Source organism: Arctopsyche grandis, chromosome 7 (assembly GCF_051622035.1).
Source record: "Arctopsyche grandis isolate Sample6627 chromosome 7, ASM5162203v2, whole genome shotgun sequence".
In the NCBI taxonomy this organism is placed as follows: Eukaryota; Metazoa; Arthropoda; class Insecta; order Trichoptera; family Hydropsychidae; genus Arctopsyche; species Arctopsyche grandis.
In genome coordinates, this window is record NC_135361.1 from 16,519,742 (window position 1) to 16,542,932 (window position 23,191).

Genomic DNA, 23,191 nt, shown 5'->3' on the forward strand with positions numbered 1-23,191 from the left:
TTTATTGTTTAATTGTTGTAAATGCTATTGTTCAATTGTTGTAAAAGTTTCGCCCAACCTTTTTTTTGTACTCTAGCTTTGTAAATAGAGCGAAACTGAAAAACCGATTCCTGGAAAAATCGGTTTTTCAGTGATAATATTTAGAATATCTATGTATAATTGATTTTTTTCAATTCTATTTTTAATATATGTAAATGAAAAGTGCTACAATTACAATGAAGAAACCAAAGATAGACTTGACTAAGAGGATTAGTGAAAAAAATCTAATAAGGTTTGTTGTGCTTTTTCTTCAGCTAGAAAAAAAGCTTTTAAAGCTTCAAATAGCTTTAGAGTACGTTCTATTGCAGGTTATAGTATTACCCACTTAGTTTTTGGATGTGAGAGCAGATTTTTATATTTAATATTAGCAAAATCACAGAAATCTTTTAGTCTTTCCGTTCTGATGGTGTCAATTCCGCGTCTATGTGTGATAAATCATTCTCAGTGTGAGAAAATTATCGATCCAAGATAAATTGATTGATGCCACCACCAGTACCTATCTGCATTTCTGCTCCCCCAGCACCGTCTTATACTGCACCTCAACCACCCCCTGCCTGCTTTTCTGCTTCTACTACCCAAAGTCAATCCCAATCACATTAAGGACATTGATTTTCAACGATCGTAATAAATATACATACATACATACCTATAAACATACATATGTATGTATGTATTTCAGTATCAGCATAAATCGCGCAAATCAGCAATTAAAGAATCACGTACGACTAGAAAGTACTAGGTTGATCTGTTTTAAAGCACATTAAGTGAATGAAAAATGTGCTGATTTTCAAACGATTTATAGTCACGCACTAACTAAAAACGGTCATATAAAAAGATACCAGCTTATTGGGAAATCATTCAATCCATCGAATTCATTCACATCAGTGTTTGGAGCTCAGTAAAATGGCAGCCAAATTGAACTTGGCTTTTGGGTTCCTCGCCCTCCTGTTGGTTCAGGTATACTTTTAGAATAATTTAGCTCTTTCCATACCAAACGAAATAAAACCTTTGTAAACCCAATTACATAAATATTGTTTCGAAAATTCAGGTCACCCACGCAGTTCCATGTGGCTGTGCAGCACCACCGCCACCACCACCACGCCCTTGTGGATCACCAACCCCATGTGCTCGACCACCACCTCCATCGTGTGCCCCACCACCACCACCGCCACCACCACCCTCATGTGCTCCACCTCCACCTCCACCATCTCCGTGTAAACCAGCACCACAGCCATGCTGCGCTCCTCCACCACCACCCCCATGTGCTGCACCAGCACCACCATCATGCGCCCCACCTCCACCACCCCCACCACCACCACCACCACCACCGTCGTGTGCTCCACCTCCACCACCCCCATGCAGACCAGCACCATCCCCGTGCTGCGCTTCACCTCCACCACCTCCTCCACCTCCCCCATCCCCTTGCAGATCCGTTCCTCCTCCACCCCCATCCTGCTCGTCTTGTGGCCAATCTTACCAGGCATATCAATCTTCCCAATCTCACCAAACTAGTCAATCCCAACCCCAGTCCCATAACGGTCATTGATTTTGAGAAATGTCAGTCTTGACTGAGTGACCAAGTGTCTTCTTTCCCTATCATCCCCACCTCCTCACCATCCCCAGTCCCGTCAAAGACGTCGTAGATTTCAAATCGATTTAAAAATGTATGCCATATGTGTAAACCCATAATTGTCTTCACTTATACTCATCGAAACCCAATTCTTCTCAAAATTAGGAGCTGTGCTTGTAATCCAAATACGACGTGTAAATTTGAATAAAAATTCTTGATCCCATTACATATTTTTTTATTTATTCTCAACGTGATGTGCATATGTAGAAAGCTTTCAAAGAAATTATATAACATAATAAAATTAGCAACATTATTCGGGTATGCTTCGTATAAAGTAATTATTATACGAGTACAAGCCTGACTGATTATGGAGAAAATCTTGACTCTCGCCGACAATTCTCCCAACTTTCCAGCCGCATGATATTCGGAAAATTAAATTTGCAGTCCAACTTTGAAAACTATGGATTTTCATAGCTCAATTCTTCTTCGATTCGACTTTTTCTTTTAATATCTCAATAGTTATTATTTCACATCTAAACTCGAATTGCCCAATATGGTTTTGTGAATGGATGAATTCGAACAAATTGCCCACCTCCACCATCTCCGTGTAAACCAGCACCACAGCCATGTTGTGCTCCTCCGCCACCACCATCTTGCGCCGCACCTCCACCGGCTCCACCACCACCCCCACAACCATCGTGTGCTCCACATCCACCACCCCCACGCAGACCAGAACCATCCCCGTGCTGCGATCCACCTCCTCCATTCCTTTGTAGATCCGTTCCTCCTCCACCACCATCCTGCTTGTCTTGTAGCCATTTTCCCAATTCTATTTCGGACATAGATTCAAACATTTTAACTATGAATTTTCAGTATGCAAACAAATAAAAATTATATGTGTGTAGTTTCTTCATAAATCAAAGAATTGCATTCAAATCATGATTCTAGCCAGCACCCTGAACAATCACACATACAAATTTTACTCTAGCCTCGGTAGCGAGGCTCTGTCGACCCGCTCCTTCCTGTCATTGGTTGATCTTTGCGAGTACTCTAGTATTTCCATGCCCTGAATTAACTCGACTTTTACCTGATGAAATACTCCGACATATACTGCCTGGTTCGCATATAGTTTCGGACGGTTGGGCAGCGTACGGAAATATCCCGAATACCGGTAAAAATGGTTATAATTTGGTGGATCCAAATGATAGTGAAATACATACATTGCGATTTTTTCGCAATTTTTCTAGGGGTGCTGTAGAATCCGCAGCGTCGCAGGCGCGAGCCGTCACAGTTCTTTGGTGTGTACGTATGTATGTAAATTAGTGACGCAAAACTTAAAGGTTCCATAGTATGCAAATAAGAGGCTGTAACTTTAGTAAGCTTTAGTTATCTTAGGAAACTAAAGAATCTTATAAACCAAAAACTTCCACTCCAAACTTTTCAGAACGAGTTACAAATAGGAACTTAAGAAGAGATATTATATAATATTAAGGAAGAAATATTTTGTACTATATTCCACATACAAACATGTATAATAGGGTTATTTTGTCACAAACACTGATTGTTGTTACGCACATTGATAGTCAATGCACATGTACTGCCATATTGTTTTATTTTATTTCATTTGTTTTTTTTTTGTTTTTGTAATTTTCTTCAACGTCTTAATATTCGGCAATTTGTTTTTCCAATTCGAGTTTAGATGTGAAATAAGAAGAAACACCGGCAACAAATGAGTTATGAAAATACAAAGTTTTCATAGTTGGACAAACTTTTTTTTCAAATTTGACATACTTTTTTTATTCTGGACCGCATAAAATGGACCATAACATGGACCGCAGATGTGGTTTGATTTTCCGAATAACATTTTGTTGCATAAGTTCGAGGAATTGTCGCCGAGGATCAAGATTTTCTCCATACTCACAGCCAAACAATGTTGCTATTTTTAGTAAGATTTATAATTTTTTTGGAAGCCTTCTACATATGCACATCACATTGAGAATAAATAAAAATATGTAATGGGATTAAGAATTTTTATTCAAATTTACACGTCGTGTTTAGATTACAAGCAAAGCTCCTAATTTTGAGAAGAATTGGGTTTCGATGAGTATAAGTGAAGACAGTTATGGGTTTACACATATGGCATACATTTTTAAATCTATTTGAAATCTACGACGTCTTTGACGTGACTGGGGATGGTGAGGAGGTGGGGATGATAGGGAAAGAAGACACTTGGTCACTCAGTCAAGACTGACATTTCTCAAAATCAATGACCGTAATGGGACTGGGGTTGGGATTGACTAGTTTGGTGAGATTGGGAAGACTGATAAGCCTGGTAAGATTGGCCACAAGACGAGCAGGATGGGGGTGGAGGAGGAACGGATCTGCAAGGGGATGGGGGAGGTGGAGGAGGTGGTGGAGGTGAAGCGCAGCACGGGGATGGTGCTGGTCTGCATGGGGGTGGTGGAGGTGGAGCACACGACGGTGGTGGTGGTGGTGGTGGTGGGGGTGGTGGAGGTGGGGCGCATGATGGTGGTGCTGGTGCAGCACATGGGGGTGGTGGTGGAGGAGCGCAGCATGGCTGTGGTGCTGGTTTACACGGAGATGGTGGAGGTGGAGGTGGAGCACATGAGGGTGGTGGCGGCGGTGGTGGTGGTGGGGCACACGATGGAGGTGGTGGTCGAGCACATGGGGTTGGTGATCCACAAGAGCGTGGTGGTGGTGGCGGTGGTGCTGCACAGCCACATGGAACTGCGTGGGTGGCCTGAAATTTCGAAACAATATTTATGTAATTGAGTTTATTTCGTTTGGTACGGAAAGAGCTAAATTATTCTAAAAGTATACCTGAACCAACAGGAGGGCGAGGAACCCTAAAGCTAAGTTCAATTTGGCTGCCATTTTACTGAGCTTCCAACACTGATGTAGATGAATCAGATGAATTGAATGATTTCTTTTTAAACAGGTACCTATTTATACGACCGTTTTTAGTTAGTGCGTGAATATTAGTCACGTGCAATCTGCAAATTTTTCAAATTCCATATTTAATATGCCCCAAAAATATAAGAGATTAACCATGTACTTGGAAGTAGTACGTGCTTCTTTAGTTTTTAGATAATTGCGATTTATGCTGATACGGAAATAGCGACACGCACACAAATCTTAATTTTACATAAAAGAGGATTATTTCCTCGAAAAAGCATACAATTAATTTGATTCTATCGAAAGGCATTTGAAATCCAACACCATGGCAAACAAAATGGCTCTCGTCTTCGGATTCATAGCTCTTTGTTTCGTTCAGGTATATTAACACAACAGCAACGCGCCTCAACTCTTGATAGCATAACCAGTATTTCTATAATCTGCAATTGTTTGACTTTCAGATTGCTTATGGAGTTCCATGTGGATGTGCAGCTCCCCCATCACCACTAGCATGTGCTCCACCTTCTCCACCTCCTTGTAAACCAGCTCCTCAACCACGTTGTAGTCCACCTCCACCACCCCCATGTAAACCAGCACTAACTCCATGCTGTGCGCGGCCTCCACCACCTCCGCCACCCCCATGTAAACCAGCCCCAAAACCTTGCTGTGCTCCACCTCCTCCACCACCACCTCCATGCAAACCAGCTCCACAACCTTGCTGCGCTCCACCTCCACCACCATGCAAACCCGCTCCTCAACCATGCTGTGCCCCACCTCCACCCCCACCCTCCCCATGCAATGCAGCACCACCTCCACCTCCACCCCCATCCTGTTCATCAAACTATCAATCCAACAGATACGCTTCGATTAGTCAGCCAAGTGTATCCTACGAAGGACACAATCATTGATTATAACACTACATGTATATAAATGCAAATAGTGATGCATTGACAAGTTATTTTTTCTCCCATTAACTTTTACATCCTCTTACAAATGCTGCATCATCCTAGTTTGAATCTCCATAATCATATGCATATAATAATGCAGATTATTGATTGATATCAAGTTTTAAAAAATGTACATCAAATTTATATTTTAAACGTAATAAATGATTTTTTTGTGTACCCTAATATTCTATTTTATTTTATTTATTATATTATACATATATATTTTGTACTTAATTATTATTATTTTTTAAAGAAATTTTACACATTTGTAGGTTTATAGACTGTTTATTAAATGCTAGCACATATCATATAATTTATTTTGATTTTTCAACAACATGTATATAGAATGCTGGATTTTCTATTTCTTTCAAGTTTTTGAAATCACCATAGATGGTAAATTTTGCATTTTTGCCAAACGCTTGCTGTAACATCATCTTGAAGTCGTCAAACTTATGTGGATAATAAGACAATCGGAATTCACTAAAAAATTTTACGATAAAAAAATAATTAAAGTAATGTACATATATTATTTTACATATTTATACGAGTACATTGTGAATACATTTGTATGTTTTATTAAACGAATGTTCTCACCTAACACTTGACGTGCCGTTTCCTTTTCCACTAGTATCCAAACATGACGTATCAATGACATAATCCAATGTAACCAATTCTGATTTGCCCCTCACCATCAACACTGATGTTTTTATATCAAGTGTATGTTGGCTCTGAAACCAACAGAAATAAATTAAAACAAATCAAAAGAAAATTCCATATAAAATCATACATATTCTAATATTATGTTTGTATACATACATTATAATATATGCAATTTGTTGGCGTTGAGCCGGAGCTCGTGATGAAATCATAGTTTCTGTGATCAATCAACAGAAGACCACCAGGTTTGACGCATTTTTCGAAATTGGACAAAGCCTGTTTTATTTCCCTCTGATCCCCGAAAGAATCCAACAAGTGAGCGAAAGAATTTCCCAAACAGATCACAGCATCGAATCCACCATTGAGCAAATGCTTGCAATCTTCGTACAAAGTCAACCAGTTGGCCTCTTCGATTACTAAAATTTCACGACTTGATGTTATTTCATGAAACCAATATATACAATATTATACGATGAATGTACATATAAGCTAAGAGTTGTATCAAAGATAATTTTATATGAAAAGATTTGAGATATGCTTCAATATATTTTGCTACTTCCTTATTAATTTTCAACTGCAACACATATTCGCTGACATACATTTTAAGTAGGAAATGAAACGGTTTAAGATTTGAACTATGTACATAGTATGATATTTTGTTGCCAACGTCATAGCAACAATCGCGATGTGTTGAAAATTTATTAATAAGCATAATTATGTGCTACAATTGAATGTGGAGACCTGACGACCGCTCGAAAGGTTATCTAAAATAATGTCATTACCCCTGTACTGTATATACATATATAAAAAAGATAAGATTAAACTTACTCCATTTGTCATATTTAGTCTCTTTACGATGATTCCACCTGGACTTTAATGCATATTTCAACATTTTATCAGAAGCATCAACTGACGTCACATCGAATCCTTCTTCCAGTAAAAGCATAGAGTCCACTCTATACATAAAAAGAGAATTTTAATTAAGAAAAATAACTGATTAAAGTGATATATTCTTTAATTAATTACATACCCTGTTCCACAAGCGATATCCAAGATCCTGTGACATCCTCTCTCCTTCAAAAGTCCCACAAGGAAGTTCTTGTAATTTTGTGTTCTCGAGTTTCTGTCGCCAATGAATACTTCCCAAACTTTGGCTGCTTTACCGTCGGCATATTGGTCCTTGACTCCTTCAGCTGAAATGCCGTGAGATCTACTGTGGAATACCGTATCAGCCATGTTCTCTTGTAAAAGTTAAGACGTCGTTTGAAGGTAAAAAGTGGACTGAAAAATAAATGTTATCATTTAGACTTAAATACGTTGCTTTTTAGTTACATCACCCGTTAGGATGAACCCCAATATCACCAAAGACAGAACTATTATTCATTACAAAAGCAGTAACTGAAATGGTAAACGAATTATTCCGCAAAAAGCGAGCTCGAGCAAATCACTACAATCTCGATCACGGAACATCTGGCACTCGAGTTCTCGTTTGTACAATATTTGCGTGATTGATGGAGTTTTTGGGCGCCAGATGTTCCGTGATCGAGATTTTAGTGACTTGTGCGAGATGGCTTTTTGCAAAATAATCACCGAACCAACTGAAATAAATACAAACCATTTCTAAGACGAAGCAATAAAAACAAAAAGGCATAGGAAATAAATTTTAAAGATATTCAACTTATAAAAAGTAGCTTTGGAAGAAGTAAAATGAATTAATTGATACAATGAATTAGAAGATGCAAAGAAAATAGTCTATATATATAAAAATTAACGTCTGTGTGTGTGTCTCGAATAGGCTCCTAAGCCACTGAAGCGATTACGATGGAACTTTCAAGATTTGTTGTATGCATGTCCGGGAAGATTACTGTGAAAAAAAAAACGGGAAAAACGGGAACGGAAACGGGAAAAACGGGAATGAGTGTCATTGCAACGCAATAATTTCAAATGTGTTTTTCCGACAAATGGGAACGGGAACGAGAACGGGAACGGAAACGGGAATTGCATGCGTTATTATGGCATTGCAACGCATGCCGGGGTTCAGCTAGTATATATATAAAAATGAATGTCTCGAATAGGCTTCTAAACCACTGAACCGATTGCGATGGAAATTTCAGGATTTGTTGTATGCATATCCGGGAAGATTACTGTGAAAAAAAACGGGAATGAGTGTCATTGCAACGTTACAATTTCAAATGTTTTCACGTCGCGATCAACGTGTTCGCTGCCTGCATTTCCAACAAATGGGAACGGGAACGAGAATGGGAATGGGAACGGGAACGGGAATTTCATGCGTTATTGTGGCATTGCAACGCATGCCGGGTTCAGCTAGTTGCTTTATATAATACTACTAGTGGTTTTACGAGGCTTCGCTCGGTATTTGTAATATAAACAACTTAAACTTTGCAAAACAATCTAATAGTAAACATTTATTTGTTTTTTTTATTAAATTTATTTTAAACGAAAAAAAAAATAATTAACGATATCGATATCGTCGTCATAGAAACTTTGATTTGTATTCGATTCTCCCACCCAAACCTTTAAGCCTTACATACAAAGTCTCTTTCGAAATTATATATTAGATTATATCAAATCTATTCTGCAGATACTTTCATCTGTGGAACTGAACATCTTTATACTATTTAATTTAAATACTTTTTATTTAAAAAATATAATGGATGTGGGCTTTTAGTGGTTAATAATATGAATAATAGCTATCGTTAAAATGATAAGAAGTGTTTATTAATATATACATACACATGTACGAATAATATATCACATTAAATGTCAGAGACGAGTAATATTTTTCATATGTGAACTTTACTGATACCTTAATATGTAACAGAATGAAAATTTGTACATAATATACATATATTTTACTTTATCTACATATGTATTGTACGTAGTAACAATAGATGAAGTTTTGTGATCATGGGAAAATTCGAACTCGAGTTTTTTACTAATTCCAACTCAGAATTGATCACTAATCATGTTTTCATGGTCTAGAAATAAATGTGTTGTAATGTTAGTATGTGTTACTGTATATTTTGGAGACTTTTTGAACACTGTTGGTCATATCTAACTGAAACTTGGTATCAGTTACTGGAATCCTTATCGGCACAACGTCGTATTTTTTTTAAGTTGACACCTATAAGTGGAACCTCTCCTTATACATTATGTTCTCTGTTTTTAAATTTTTTGAATCCAATTATCGCCCAAGCCGCTTAACGGATCAGAATTAAACTGTTTTACGTGTAATAGGTATAATAAATTGCATAAGCTAGTATTTTTTTACATATTTTTCTTCCAAAGAAGATTTTTTCGATAACTTCACGGATTCTACGAACCAAAACTTACATTTACATATACATACCGGTCTCACGGGCCGGAATGTGAAATTACCGAAAACGCAAATATCGGAAGGCAAAGATCGAAAATCGAAAGATCTTAAGTCGAAAGATAAAAAAAGGGTGCATGGTAAACGGTACATACTCACTTAATTTGAAAAAGCCTGTTCCTCTTGTTCCTGTTGTATCCTGATCGCGCAAATGAAGTGAGTATGTACCGTTTACCATGCACCCTTTTTTTTTTGATCTTTCGACTTAAGATCTTTCGATTTTCGATCATTGCCTTCCGATATTTGTGTTTTCATTATTACATTAAAATTACTTAAATTAATGAAAATGCACATTAGAATACGCATAAAAGCTGTTTACGAATAAGCGATATATTAAAATTTAATGATCATGTAATTATTATTAAAAAAATATATGAACTGTTTTTGTCATAAATACCAATAATATTTTTTATGAATTATATATATATCAATTTGATAAATATTATTCAGATAGTGTTATTAAAAACAACAATTATTTTTCATTGTTAATCAGAAATAAAATGTTGATCTACCACTGTGTACTATAAATTCATACGGTCAACATGATAACATTAACAACGCAGTCGGATAAAATTGTTCCACCGGAATCCTAAAATGAATCTCATACCACATAATCAGTCACTGAATCATTCAATACTTTAATAGGGTCATTACAACACTCATTTATTATTTTACTAAAGTAACAATCTTTTAATTTATTACATTTTTTTATTACCAACTCACAGATGAATATACTTTTTTTATTTTAATATTCAAAAAGATATAATTATATTTTGTTGAGTATTTTAATAGATGATGTTCTTAAATTTTAGCCCTCACAGTATTCTCTCTCACATTTACACTCAGGGCTTTCGAAAAAAGTCCCTACTTCTAGACTTTATTTTAACAGCGCGACAAATATTTTCAGAACTCATAAAAATACCTATATTTATATTGATATTTTCCAATATAATTTATTTACGATATAAAAGAGAAAATTATAAAGCTTAAACTGTTCAATTCCATATTAATTCTGTACTTTTATACTAACGCATTTTTCTTAAATAAATCAACCAAACAGTCACACTCAACCAAAAATTTTTTTTATTTAAAAGTTCAATACTATTGTATAATTTCTTTAGTGTATAAGTTTGTGAAGATATCACAGGCGAATAATTTGTCGCAATAGCGTCAAATTCTTGAGTGAATTTTTAATTTTGAGTTTCAGGAATTTAGCGTCAAACTTTTGAGCAAATTCTTGAGTGAATTTTGAATTTTGAGTTTCAGTAATTTTTCAGTTAAAAGATGACGTATTTTTTAATATATTTTAGGCGTCTTTTACATATTGAATATTATATTTATTCAAAATGCCTTCAAGTATCACGGGCATGGAGTATTTTTCTCCTCACTCCTCCATCTCAACAACCCTGGTTACATTTATTCATATTGGAAAGCAAATAATAAGTACAAGTCATTTTCTGTATACACAATTTGAGACTAAGTGGCACCACGTCGTTTAAAATATGTATCACTAAAATATGTTTTGACTACAGAAAAATAATGCCTTATCATCACTACTATTGCGTCAAGTACATATCTTTCAATAACACATCACTTTGATTACATATGTATATCGAATTGAAAAGAAAACATCAACAATTTGCATAAAGGGTTTAAATAACGATAAATCAATAGATAATTATTAACTTCAACAAATTCATTGTATGTATATAATAATTAATTTGATATGGATGCATAAGAATTTTGAATATTTGCAAATTTGACAAATAACATTTCCTGCATGTGTGGGTATGTATATTTCGATGATAGCAATAGTCACGTTTGATTATAATCAAACGTGCTTTTTTTACAGCAGAAAAGTATCAAAATCATATAAATATTTTAAACTAATGCACCAAGTCAACACATCACATCAAGTGGTACTGTGAAACACATCAATCATGAAGGTATTTTTGGTTGGATTTTTGCTGATAGCAATATTTCAGGTATACCATTTGTTTAAGTATAAAAAAGTGCAAATTTGTTCAGTTTCTTATAGCTGTAATTAATCAAATTTTATTTAATTTTTAGAGCTCTTACTCTTCCTGCGTGGAAGATGATAGCAGTTCTGAATCTGAGAGTTCAGAAGAAGTTTACGAGGTTGAAGGCAGTCATTATGTGCCCGAAGCACCTCATCATGCCCCACAGCCATTAGAGAAAGCATGCTCCTGTTCAAAACCATCTTGTAAAACGCCATGTAACTGTGCACATCCAGTGGCACCAGTAATCCCGCCAGTTTCATCACCTCCTAGGTGCCAGAGTTGTGCTGCACCACCACCTCCTCCTCCACCACCACCTTCATCCTGTCAAAACTCGCAATCAGCTGCTCCAGTAGAATCACACAACAGCGAAGACGCACATCGTTCATCACCTCCGTCTTGCAAAAGCTGTGGTGCATCTTCACCACCTCCTTCCCCACATTCATCCCATCAAAACTCTCGACTCACATCATCTTGTCAAAGCTGTGGATCATCATCACCACCTTCTTCCCCACATGCATCCCATCAAAACTCTCGACCCACATCATCTTGTCAAAGCTGTGGATCATCATCGCCACCTTCTTCCCCACATGCATCCCATCAAAACTCTCGACCCACATCATCTTGTCAAAGCTGTGGATCATCATCATCTGCCCCATCATCATCGTGCAAAAGCTGTTCTTCATCCCAACCATCTTATCCCGGTTCCGGTTCCCGACAAAATTCAGTAGATCGAGTTCCAGCATCACCTTCATGTAGTAGCTGTGCATCATCACATCTGCCAGCACTTCCTCCACCACCACCTCCACCCCCTCCTCCACCACCACCACCCCCACCAAGTTGTTCTTCATCACCATCATACCGAAGCTACGGTTCATATAATTTACCACCGACCCTAAGAAACTATGCTCCATCACAAGTGCAGTATAAAAACCATGTTGCATCATCACCCGGACGCAAAAGTTGTGGCGCATCACCTTCACCTCATAGCTATTATCCATTAGTATCACCGAGCCAAGAGCCAAGCTACGAAGTCCCATACTCACCACCACAGGCTTCGTCCTGCGATCGTTGGGCCCAACGTTATAAATCTAATTAAAATGAATTATTTTTATGGCTGACTTACAAACAATACTTAAACATTTTAACAGAAATTTTCGAAACCATGTAAAAGTCACCGATACCTTGCCTCTGTTTTATGCCACAATAAGTATTAAATACTGCTTTTTTGTGGAATATTCTCATCACATCTCTTTGTAAAGCTTAGTTAAATGAAATGTTTGTAATTTTTTTTCTGAAAAAGGCACTGTACACTCATTTTAAAAAATTTAATTGTAATAAATAATTTGAATTGTGAGTAAATTTTCAGTTTTCAATAGCAAAAAAAAAAAGAAAATATAAATGTTTACAGAAATGGTATTAAAAAAAAAGAATTTTAATTTCATGACTATATTTATACATAAGAATGCAATAATCTACAACTATTGCTATACTACTATGGTCAAGCTTATGATATACATCACAATGTATTTATAAATTGTAGGAACGATAACAATATACACGCAGTTCAAAGCTTATCGATACATTTTGGCATACACCGATTTAATAATACAACCTCTAAATAAAAATGCAATTGTAACTTATACATACATAGTACACAAATATGCTAAAATAAAAATTGATTACAATACGTAAAATAAATTAATGTAAGGCATGAGTCAACGGTAGCTCATAATTGAGATTAAAACGTAACGGGTTCACTGGTGATTAGCGACTAAGGACTTAGAAAAATTTAACGCTAACTATTTACACATGAAAAAATAATACTTAATTTTTATACATTTACAACATGTACACACACATTAACTTGCACGCTTACGTTTAATTAATACATACGCTCGTTTTTAAAAATAACTATATATATACATAATACATAATGCTAAAAAAAATTATTCGACAAATTAAGTAAAATAATCGCTACAGAACTCAATGAAAAATGACTAAAAAATTAATATGAAAATAAGAAAGTCTTTCTTTGGTATGATTCATATTACTTATAAATTACTTCAATACAAATAGGTTACTGGAGCAAATTGTAAAATTTAAGCCACATCACAGCTCAAACTGTAACATTTCTCAAAACTTTCTTTTACTTATCATATATTTTTCCAGTCAAATCTTACAATTTACTTCACTAGCCATCACTGCTTTTATGTTTAAAATATGTTATATTAGATATCCCTATACATTGATATATTATAATAAATTACATTAAAAAATATATTAATTGTTTTTAAATTCTACATGTAATAATTACGTTACAATAAATACAAAATAACATTAGAGTTTATGATATGCAAACAATGAAATTTCAAAACTAATAAAATGATCCTTACAATGATTTGACTGATTCATATTAATTTACATATATACCTATACAATGTATATATTAAATAAGTGAATTTTTTTAACAATTGCGTACGAAATTACAGTATGCATGTATTATATTTCAAAAATATTTTCTCATAGTATATGTATACAAATGCAACACTTAATATAAGATAAGTATATTTTCTAAATTGAAAAAAGTATAAAGTTTTTGTTTACTTAAATCATAAACAGTTCCATTGTTTGCATTTTACATTTTAAAATAATCAAGTCGATTTAAAATCATTGTCTATGAAGTTTCGAATCCTTCATATAATTTTAAATAACTCTATAACAAAATATTTAATTACAAGTCTTTTAATGAATTAAAAATAAAAATATTTAATGAATTTTTCAATATCGAAATCAAACTAACAACGATTTACAATTTTAAAAAACTTTTTTCAACATATTCTTAAAAGATTGTTTTTTCGACTTTTTATTCTTCGTACTAGAATTTGTTGTCGCCGAACTGCTTGCTTGTGACAATTCTCCAGCGCTTGACCACTCGTGCAAACTTGAAGATTGTAAATCAGTCCTTATATCTCGTTCCTCCGACCGAACTTCTCTCGCAACATTAACACTTTTCGGAATGTAAGCATTTTCAGACAAAGAAGACACATCTCTTTCTACTGTAAAGTCATCACTTCGCGAGCTCTGCCTTCCAAGAGCCGATTTCAAAAATGCTGGAGAACTCAATCTTCTGATTTTCACAGGTTTTTTGTTATTTATTGGAGTCTTCAATCCAAAAATCGATCCATTGGTTTTAGGAAATTCTTTTTTTGGCGTTAAATCGGCAAACTTAGGTTTCTGAATTTCACCTATTTTACTGAAGTCTATAGGATCAACTTCTGGAATTATAAATTCCGCCTCTTCAAGGGCAATAGGTGTTTCAATTGCACTCTTATTGAAATCAGATCTCATCCATTCTCTGTCATCGGATGACTTTGCTTGCATATTAGAAAATTCATTTCCCGCAGGAGTTGCAATCGATAAACTCCTTTGAACAGCTGAAGTCTTCTTTTTCTTTTTTCTTTTCTCAGATTTATGAGAACCGTTACTGCTATCATTGAAATTTAGACACGTTATATTCAATGCCTCTTCTGATGGACGTCTTTTGGTGTTCAATGATCGTAACATTAAAATTTCATCAGATTTTCTCCTAGTTTTATCTATTGAACTTCTATGATTCTCATTAACTAAACCAACCGAAGAATTGTTCCTACGGCGACTTCTTCTAAATAAGTAGATTATAATAATTGTAATAATAATTTGAAAAATGAACACTTTCAATAGTGATACATTTCCTAACCAACTTTCCCTTTCGGAAAGTAAAATTGCGACAGAATTAGAAAGATGAGCGATTTGTTGCTGGAGAACAAGCAATTCTTCTGTATTTTTATGATCCCTTTCTTCTGAACGTTTACTTTCTTCGTTAACAGTTAGCAGAGTTTTTTCAAAGGTTTTTTGCATTTCTTCAACCTGCTTTTTATAACGACGGCTCAACTCTTCCAAATATTGTCCAGAGAGTGACATATTTTTCTCCAATGCCTGAAATGAAAACATAAAAATTAAATTAAATTTCACTAATAAAATATAGCATAAAATATCTATGCAACATAAAAATAAATTACCTTAATCCTATTGGAGAGTCTAAGGAATACCGATTCTTTTTGTCCTTGTGGCAATGAAGACAGTGTATTTGGAGGTGGAGCTGGTGTGGAAAGATCATTAGTTCCTTGCTCTAATTCATTTATTAAATGATCCAAAGATAACTGTTCTTGGTTAGAATTACTTTCTTCTACGATACTATCGGACACATTAGATGGTTCGTTGACATTATTTGTATCGGTTCCACTTATAGTTTCAATTTTATCTTTTTCAACAGTAAGATTATTCATAGTAGGAGTATCAGTGTCAATAGAGTTGTTGTCATTGCTTTGTTCAGAACTTTTAAGTGATATTTCATTTGGCGCATTTTTTGATTCACTATTTTCATAACTGTTCTCAACTGTCCTTTCATTTTGGGAAAGGTTTAAATTGTTTTCGGCAGGTACCGTTATAACACTGGGTTCAGTTGCATCATTGTCTTTCTGTAGCGTTTTTGTCGGTTTTATATCTGAAAGTGAACCACTAGCTGCATCAGAAAGTATAGGATTAGCGTCAGTTTTTAAATTCGGTTTGAAGTCATCGCTGATTTCATCTTTACAATATTCATCATCATCGTTACAAGTGAACGGACCTTGTATAAGTTCATTTAATACCCCCTCATTGGATATGGTATGTGTCTTCTTATCGATAGTCAAATTCGACGTGACATTCAAATCTGTTTCATAGCTTGTATTGAGGACAACCTTCTTCTCGACGATCGCAAGCATGTTACACAAAGCAGCCACATAGCTCGGCATCAAAAATGCAGATATATAACTAGCAAACTCAGTCTTATGAGGTGAAGTCTTTTTACTCTTAAAATCTAAGCCAAAGTGCTGGCAAATATCGGTGTTGCATAAAGTATCATAGATAAATGGAGATTCAACGAATGTCTTCAGAAAGTTATTGTGACAACTCATCAGCTCATAAACGTCCGAGAATACAGTATTACTACAGTTGTCACAAACAATGATGTGACTTGGCGTTTGGCAGCGTTTAGATTCGGCTGTGTTGATTTCAAGATGAGTAGATGAACGGTTGGAATTGCTCCCTTTGACCAAAACTTCAGCAGCCTTTTTCATGATCGACATAACAGCATCTCTAGCAGACCCAAATAAATTCCTAGACGCATCACTACCCTTTTCAGGATCAGTTATAACTTCAAGCACATCGTCGTCTTCATCTTCATCTGCAGTTTGTTGGGTGTGAAGAGGTAGATTTTCAGTTTCGAAAACTTCGAATTCAGATGTGCCATATACTCGAAATAAAGAAATAGGACAATAGTGCTCTGATCCATAGTGAGAATGCAGTTCGACTTTGATAAACTTTCCGAACAAATGAGGGTACAGATTGAATGTCTGAATATCTCTTTCGTCTTTTGCAACAAATTGACCAACTCCGGCCCACTCTCGAGTAGGAAATCTATCACTTACTGATACGGAAAAGTTTTTTGGAGTGGATGAAAATAATTCAAAATTGGCTAGTTCCACTTTCTTCGCTTGTATTGCTTCGCAAAGTTCAACTATAAACCAAATACGACTGTTGCACGTATTTAACATGTATTCGTCCCGACTAGGCGATAATATAAAACTGGATGAGCCCGCTTCGGGATTTGCAGCAACGATTTTGGCACCGCAATCTGGTGATGCATAATTTTTCGATCTGACATTAAAATTATTCGACGAGGTGACAGTATTTTGGTTTGAATGCAGCGAATCGTTCACAACAACTTCTTTGTTTTTTTCAGCCTCTTCCAATTGTTTTTGAGCCCATTCTGAAAACGACGGTATTTCTTCCTGCTTTTCTTGAGATTCGGGCTCCTTCACCTCTATTTTAACAGACGGCTCCACTTCTGTCCTATTTTCCACTACGAATTCTGTGGAAATGTTCGAAGAGCTTTCTTCAGTATGACTCAACGTGCCCACCGAGTTGTCTTCTGAATCTTTTTGAGTCGCGTTTTCAACTTGTTCTTTTTCCGGAATGTCTTGTGGTACGTCTTTAGAGTCATTTTTCGCATCGTCGACGGATAGTTTGAGTGCGACATGATTGTACTCAGAGCTTGTGTCTGAAAAATTTGGAGATATTCTCGCAGAGTCGACGGCATCTACATTTCGTGCAGCATTTGCCAACTCAGCAGCAACCGTATCCACTAACGTTACTAAGACTGGCGGTGCAGAGTCTACGATTCTGAAAATGATAATAAAAGAACATTAGTTTCTAAAAGTTGGAATGTATTGAAAAATATAACTATGTATATACAAAACTTAAATTAAAATTAAACCAAACTGTGATACAATTATTATCAGGTGTAAAATTTTTGATACATAGAAAATTTTCATACTAAAATAAAATATGTAGCATTAAAAATAATCGAAAGAAAGGAAGCAGTTTAAATACAAATTGATCAATTTATAATTTTATGTGCTCAGGCTCAATTTAGAAAACATAGATTGCCGGTTGCTACATATATTATTTATTGAGAAATTTATGCATGTTGACACAATACTTGTCACCTTACATATGCTTTAATTTTAGAGGGAAAAGACCGCAGAAATTGACCGAGTTTAGAATACGTAGTTGACTATTTGGATTTAAAAACTTAAAATAGTGGTTTCTTTAGCTATAAAATCCAAACGGTTAACTGTTACATACCAAATAGGTCAATTACATTACTGTCTTAAGCCTCACATACACTTTCGACTAAATCTAAACACTCAAAATCTTACCTATAGTACAAGTCGGTCGAAAGACTTTTCGACGGCGGTTGCATCGTAAGCAAAAAGCACAACAATATTTGAAAAAGCCTTCCCAACATTGTAATGCCGAAATTCGAACACTGACATACTTATAAACATTAAATAGATAATCTTAACAAGTCAACGAACTACCGCTTAAAATTTTCATCCCATAAATTCAACTACCGTCAGCAGATAAACTGAAAATAAAATCAAGAAATAAGTGAAACTGTAAGTATATGATAAAATCAAACAATTTCAATATCAAACGAGCGATTTAGAGCAATCGAGAGCAAAATACGTGCAAGTGAACATCCGGATCGGATAGCGAAATCCAAACACGCCAATTTCGATATCGTCAGTTACACACATGTTTAGCAAGAGACCTTGTACGACTTATACGATTCGTTCGAAGCAAACATTAATTTTAATTTCCACGTGTGATTTGTGGCATTGATCAGTGACGTGGAGGTCACCGATGGCGCCTATGGCAAAGTTCAGAAATGAGCGCAAATAAATTTCTCGATAATAGCCGATTTGTGTTCTACGCAAAAGTGCATACGCATGTATACATAATATCTTAATGTTTTTGAGCAGCGGGGGGACTTATATATCATCGGTCAAAAGGCTATTGCTATATGAATATATGTACATGCACGTGAAAGCAACAGCACGCACTTTATACCATGATAAATGTCATATTAATATTACATCATATTTGATCAATTTGCAAAATACAAAATCAACACATAAATAGTAAACTCAAAGTGAAAAAAAATAGCAGAACTTTGACTTAATATGCAATTATAAAAAATGATAACTCTTAAAGAGAACGTTAGAGAAAGGTACAGTTCAAATGTATTAAAAAATTTTTAAACATTCACTGTCAAATTTTTGACAAGCTATCATATTGTATGTTATGATACTAGTACACGGTGTAAAAACGATACCTAATGTATGAATTGTAAATAGGTTTTTGAGCTTTTTTTCCTATTATGCTGTAAATTAACATTATAATAATATAATACTATGATTACTAACCAAATTAAATTAAATTGTAAAATAGAAAATGATCAGTAGATCGGTAGCTATTAAAATAGATATAAGATGTATTGTGAACATAATTTCGTAATAATAAAAAGCATTTGAAAATCAAAAAAAAAAAAAAAACCTAATGTATGAAAGTGAATTTTTTTAAAGTCAACACAGTTATAATAAAAAAAAAAATTCATGATGAACAAATTGCACATCAAAATTTTCAATATAACCGTTTGAATTCCGACCAACGCCATGGGCCTGAAAAACGCCGATAGGCGTTGTATTTTGAGCATGTACAAAGTAAACAAGAATACTACCCGCTAAGCCTTTTCAGGTAGCATTGAAAAAAAAATGCATTGAATCCGTGTCATTCGTTTGTCAACGATTATAAAGACTGGTTTACACCGGAATTACTGAATTTATAACCATAGCAGAACTTCCCGATGGAAATCCCTTACTGCTGAGTATTTTAGATTGTGGCTTGGCATTTAGATTGTGAGCATTACATTTTAACAACAATGAAGAAGATGGAACTATGCAGTTTTGGAAAAATACATTACACTAGTAGACTTCTTTTGTTTATTTTATATTGTTGCAAGATATATTAGAGAGTCTCAACACACCTGTACAAACCTCGAAATTCTCGGCGGTAGTTATCTAGGGTTTGTTTGGATTAGCTACAATTTTTATAGCTGCTTTTTATTGGATTTCTAAATAATTCTAGTTGGAAATGTTGGCGAAATTTTCGGAGTGGCGGGCTTTCAACAGAAAAGACGTCAGCACTCAGAGGGTTAAGAAAATGTAATTAAAAAATTATTATCAGTAGAGGTAGGATAGTCACAGTGCTATCCATTGTTCGGCAAACCTTTAATAATGCATTTACAACCTTTGAACAATACACGGCCCCCTCAGGCTCCGGTGACTAATTATCAGTCAAAATATTCACAAAAGTTATTGTATGAACAAACAAGTTTATTCATACAAGAACTATTGGTTTTAGTTTGATTGTTAACAGTCAAAATACTAGGTTTCACATAAAACTTTAAGCTGTCAAAGCCTTTGAGATGTCAATACGCAAAGTACATATTTACAAAATCCTATGGAAACCGCATTGCAACATTTGTTATAGTTCCTGTTTCCGCTAATTTTTAGAATATTGCATATGTATGAATGTACATACATAAGAGGATGGCACAAACGACAGAGAACACTTAAACTTATGCTTAATAGTTTGTGCATGAACAAACTACATAGTTCGTTTGCCAATTTGTTATTTTTTGTACACTATAACTGTCCAGATTGGTTCGTATATGAACAAACTAGTACGTTCGTGAGCGAATATAATGTAAACTTGGATTGTAACATATATGTAGTACACATATAAAATGGAAAGGTTTAAAAATGTTTTTACATTAACTTATTCTATTAAATTGTATTGTTTACAAGAAATTTTTAGCCTTAGCAACGTTCATTCATATGAAATCCTCGGTCATATTTTATGATTATTACTAAAAGCAATATAAACACAGTTTATTACTCGAACTAAATGCTTTACAATACCACTTTCAGATTTGATATACTATTATAATAAATATTATCATTAAATGTCTTCAAATAACACTTACAAAATGAAAGACTACCATTAAATTCTGTATGTATTATGGGTTTAATAAATACTAGCGAATAACAATCTGTAATATAAAAGATACTTTTAAACCACAGGTTTTTCAGAAGTGCACGTATAATATTTAAGCATTTAATAAAAAGCGAGGTCTTTACCCAATATGGTAATTCGACTAACGTGGGTATCGAGATATAAATAAATTGAGCGTTGGTGGTTAACAACAGAACATGGTTTCCAACTATAAAAATAGAATGAGTAATAAACGATAATATTTAAGTAGGCTTTATTATATAACAATTGAAAATTGTTTCATGAAATCCACTTTAAAAGTGGAAAAAAATGTTTATCAAGCAAAAATAAAAAGTGCATACTCTTTGTGGGTCTACGTGACGAGACAGAATGTTAAATGACAGAAAACGCAAATATCGGAAGGCAAAGATCGAAAGATCTTAAGTCGAAAGATCAAAAAAAAATGGTGCATGGTAAACGGTACATACTCACGTACATACTCACTTAATTTGCGCGAGCAGGATACAACAGGAACAAGAGGAACATGCTTTTTCTCCCGTATTCTGCGCGCGCACATTAATACGGGAGGAAAAGCCTGTTCCTCTTGTTCCTGTTGTATCCTGCTCGCGCAAATTAAGTGAGTATGTACCGTTTACCATGCACCATTTTTTTTTGATCTTTCGACTTAAGATCTTTCGATTTTCGATCTTTGCCTTCCGATATTTGCGTTTTCTGTCATTTAACATTCTGTCTCGTCACGGAGACCGACTCTTTGTATAGGATATTAAAATGTATTCTACATATAATATGAAAAAAAATAGCTTTCAGCCATAACATATAAAATTTTCACAAGTGGGTTGTTTATGGATCAGTTCTACATAGATGTTTCGCAATACGAATATATCTCATGTCCTTCACAGTCCCGCTTAGCAAACAGTAATTTATTCAAATGTAAATGTTCAACGCCAAAAAGTCAAATGTTTGCAAATGTAATTAACGAAATTCAAAAAAACAACGTCAACTTGGACAAACAGACATTTCACGTCGAAACCGTAACGTTGGACATACGGAAACACGACGATATTTATTTAGCCCGTCGACGAGATACGACAAACCGATGAAGACCATTATCAGATTACGTATTATTAGTTATTAATACAATCTAAATATCCAAACAGGTCGTATCACTGATAAATATAATATACATTATACGACACGCGAACAGGTAATACTTTTTTTATAGCCCACATCCAAAAACGATAATGAAATCCGGTTATTTTTTATTATCAGCTCGTGTTGCATTGCTACGAGCGGCGACAATGTGTGGGACGCGAATGTACAGTTTCATAAACCGGCAGATAACATCTCGTATGTGCATGTGTTAAGCACGAGCGCAACCAGACGAAAACGCATATTTAACCCAGTTGCCCGGTGCATCTGGTGCAGGTTACAAAATCCACGTGAATTTTGCAACGAACGATGAATTATTTAATGCACTTTCAACGAACGTTCATACGGACACATATGTACGTCAATGTGGCACCGTTCCCTAAACTCGTTTTCTCTACATATACCTACTAGTATTCTTATATGCACATATGTATATAAAGTGGCATGATTAAAGAGTCTGACTCCATTTTGTTTGTAGATGCATTCGGTATGTTTAATGTGAGTTAGTAAACCTTTCCAGAGTGCCTTGTAGTAAGAACACACTCAAAAGTGCGGTACGGCACGTCTAAGTAGACTGGAGGTGTGATAGGCGTGTCCTCATGTCATTCTTAATTCGCACGATCTTTACTTCGAAAAGTTTCTTCTACATTTCTTCAAATATGGAAATCACTGTTAAACCTATGTTAATAAAAAAAAAAAATATAAGCGAAAACACTTCAGGGAGTGAATTTTGTAAAACTATCTAAAAAAAAAAAGCGTGCCGAGTATCACTCTGTGTGTCTGCAATTTAAAAGTGTAAATACACTGAACCGTACGGCACAGGCATGTTCTTGGCCTGCTGTGGTGAAAAAGTATATCTCAGACCGCAGGGGTTTACATTTTCGACAAGTTTCTCCTACATTTCTTCAAATATGGAAATCACTGTTAAACCAATGTTAATACAAGGATAAAATATCACCGAAAACACTTAAGGGAGTGGGTTTTGGAAAGGATCGCG

General features: G+C 35.0%; 5 protein-coding genes across 6 annotated transcripts in view; 2 read left to right on the forward strand and 3 right to left on the reverse strand.

Moving 5' to 3' along the window:
- The first annotated feature begins 915 nt into the window (after nucleotides 1-915).
- LOC143914406 (uncharacterized) lies at nucleotides 916-1,659 on the forward strand. The gene is made up of 2 exons (XM_077434619.1): nucleotides 916-996; nucleotides 1,088-1,659. The coding sequence occupies exons 1-2, from the start codon at nucleotides 943-945 to the stop codon at nucleotides 1,583-1,585; spliced, it is 552 nt and encodes a 183-aa protein (XP_077290745.1). The 5' UTR covers nucleotides 916-942; the 3' UTR covers nucleotides 1,586-1,659.
- Nucleotides 1,660-3,799: 2,140 nt separating this feature from the next.
- On the reverse strand, nucleotides 3,800-4,534 carry LOC143914408 (uncharacterized). The gene is made up of 2 exons (XM_077434621.1): nucleotides 4,451-4,534; nucleotides 3,800-4,370 (listed from the first exon to the last, which is right to left on the reverse strand). The coding sequence occupies exons 1-2, from the start codon at nucleotides 4,502-4,504 to the stop codon at nucleotides 3,873-3,875; spliced, it is 552 nt and encodes a 183-aa protein (XP_077290747.1). The 5' UTR covers nucleotides 4,505-4,534; the 3' UTR covers nucleotides 3,800-3,872.
- Nucleotides 4,535-5,698: 1,164 nt separating this feature from the next.
- Gnmt (Glycine N-methyltransferase) lies at nucleotides 5,699-8,265 on the reverse strand. The gene is made up of 5 exons (XM_077434875.1): nucleotides 7,160-8,265; nucleotides 6,958-7,085; nucleotides 6,289-6,545; nucleotides 6,067-6,200; nucleotides 5,699-5,952 (listed from the first exon to the last, which is right to left on the reverse strand). The coding sequence occupies exons 1-5, from the start codon at nucleotides 7,363-7,365 to the stop codon at nucleotides 5,787-5,789; spliced, it is 891 nt and encodes a 296-aa protein (XP_077291001.1). The 5' UTR covers nucleotides 7,366-8,265; the 3' UTR covers nucleotides 5,699-5,786.
- A 2,859-nt stretch (nucleotides 8,266-11,124) lies between these two features.
- LOC143914601 (uncharacterized) lies at nucleotides 11,125-12,921 on the forward strand. Its single transcript, XM_077434874.1, has 3 exons — nucleotides 11,125-11,311; nucleotides 11,376-11,508; nucleotides 11,594-12,921. Exons 2-3 carry the CDS (start codon nucleotides 11,464-11,466, stop codon nucleotides 12,638-12,640), a joined length of 1,092 nt encoding a protein of 363 aa, XP_077291000.1. The 5' UTR covers nucleotides 11,125-11,311; nucleotides 11,376-11,463; the 3' UTR covers nucleotides 12,641-12,921.
- A 58-nt stretch (nucleotides 12,922-12,979) lies between these two features.
- Nucleotides 12,980-23,191, reverse strand: part of LOC143914599 (SUN domain-containing ossification factor) — a 39,097-nt gene continuing 28,885 nt past the window's right edge. Inside the window, exons 2-4 of one of the 2 annotated variants that reach the window (XM_077434872.1) lie at nucleotides 18,345-18,553; nucleotides 15,603-17,805; nucleotides 12,980-15,519 (exon numbers count right to left, since the gene is read on the reverse strand). In XM_077434872.1, the coding sequence (XP_077290998.1) occupies nucleotides 14,359-15,519; nucleotides 15,603-17,805; nucleotides 18,345-18,433 (3,453 nt within the window). In that variant the 5' untranslated portion in view covers nucleotides 18,434-18,553 and the 3' untranslated portion in view covers nucleotides 12,980-14,358. The remainder of the gene's footprint in view (nucleotides 15,520-15,602; nucleotides 17,806-18,344; nucleotides 18,554-23,191) is intronic. The other variant, XM_077434871.1, reaches the window with a different exon arrangement.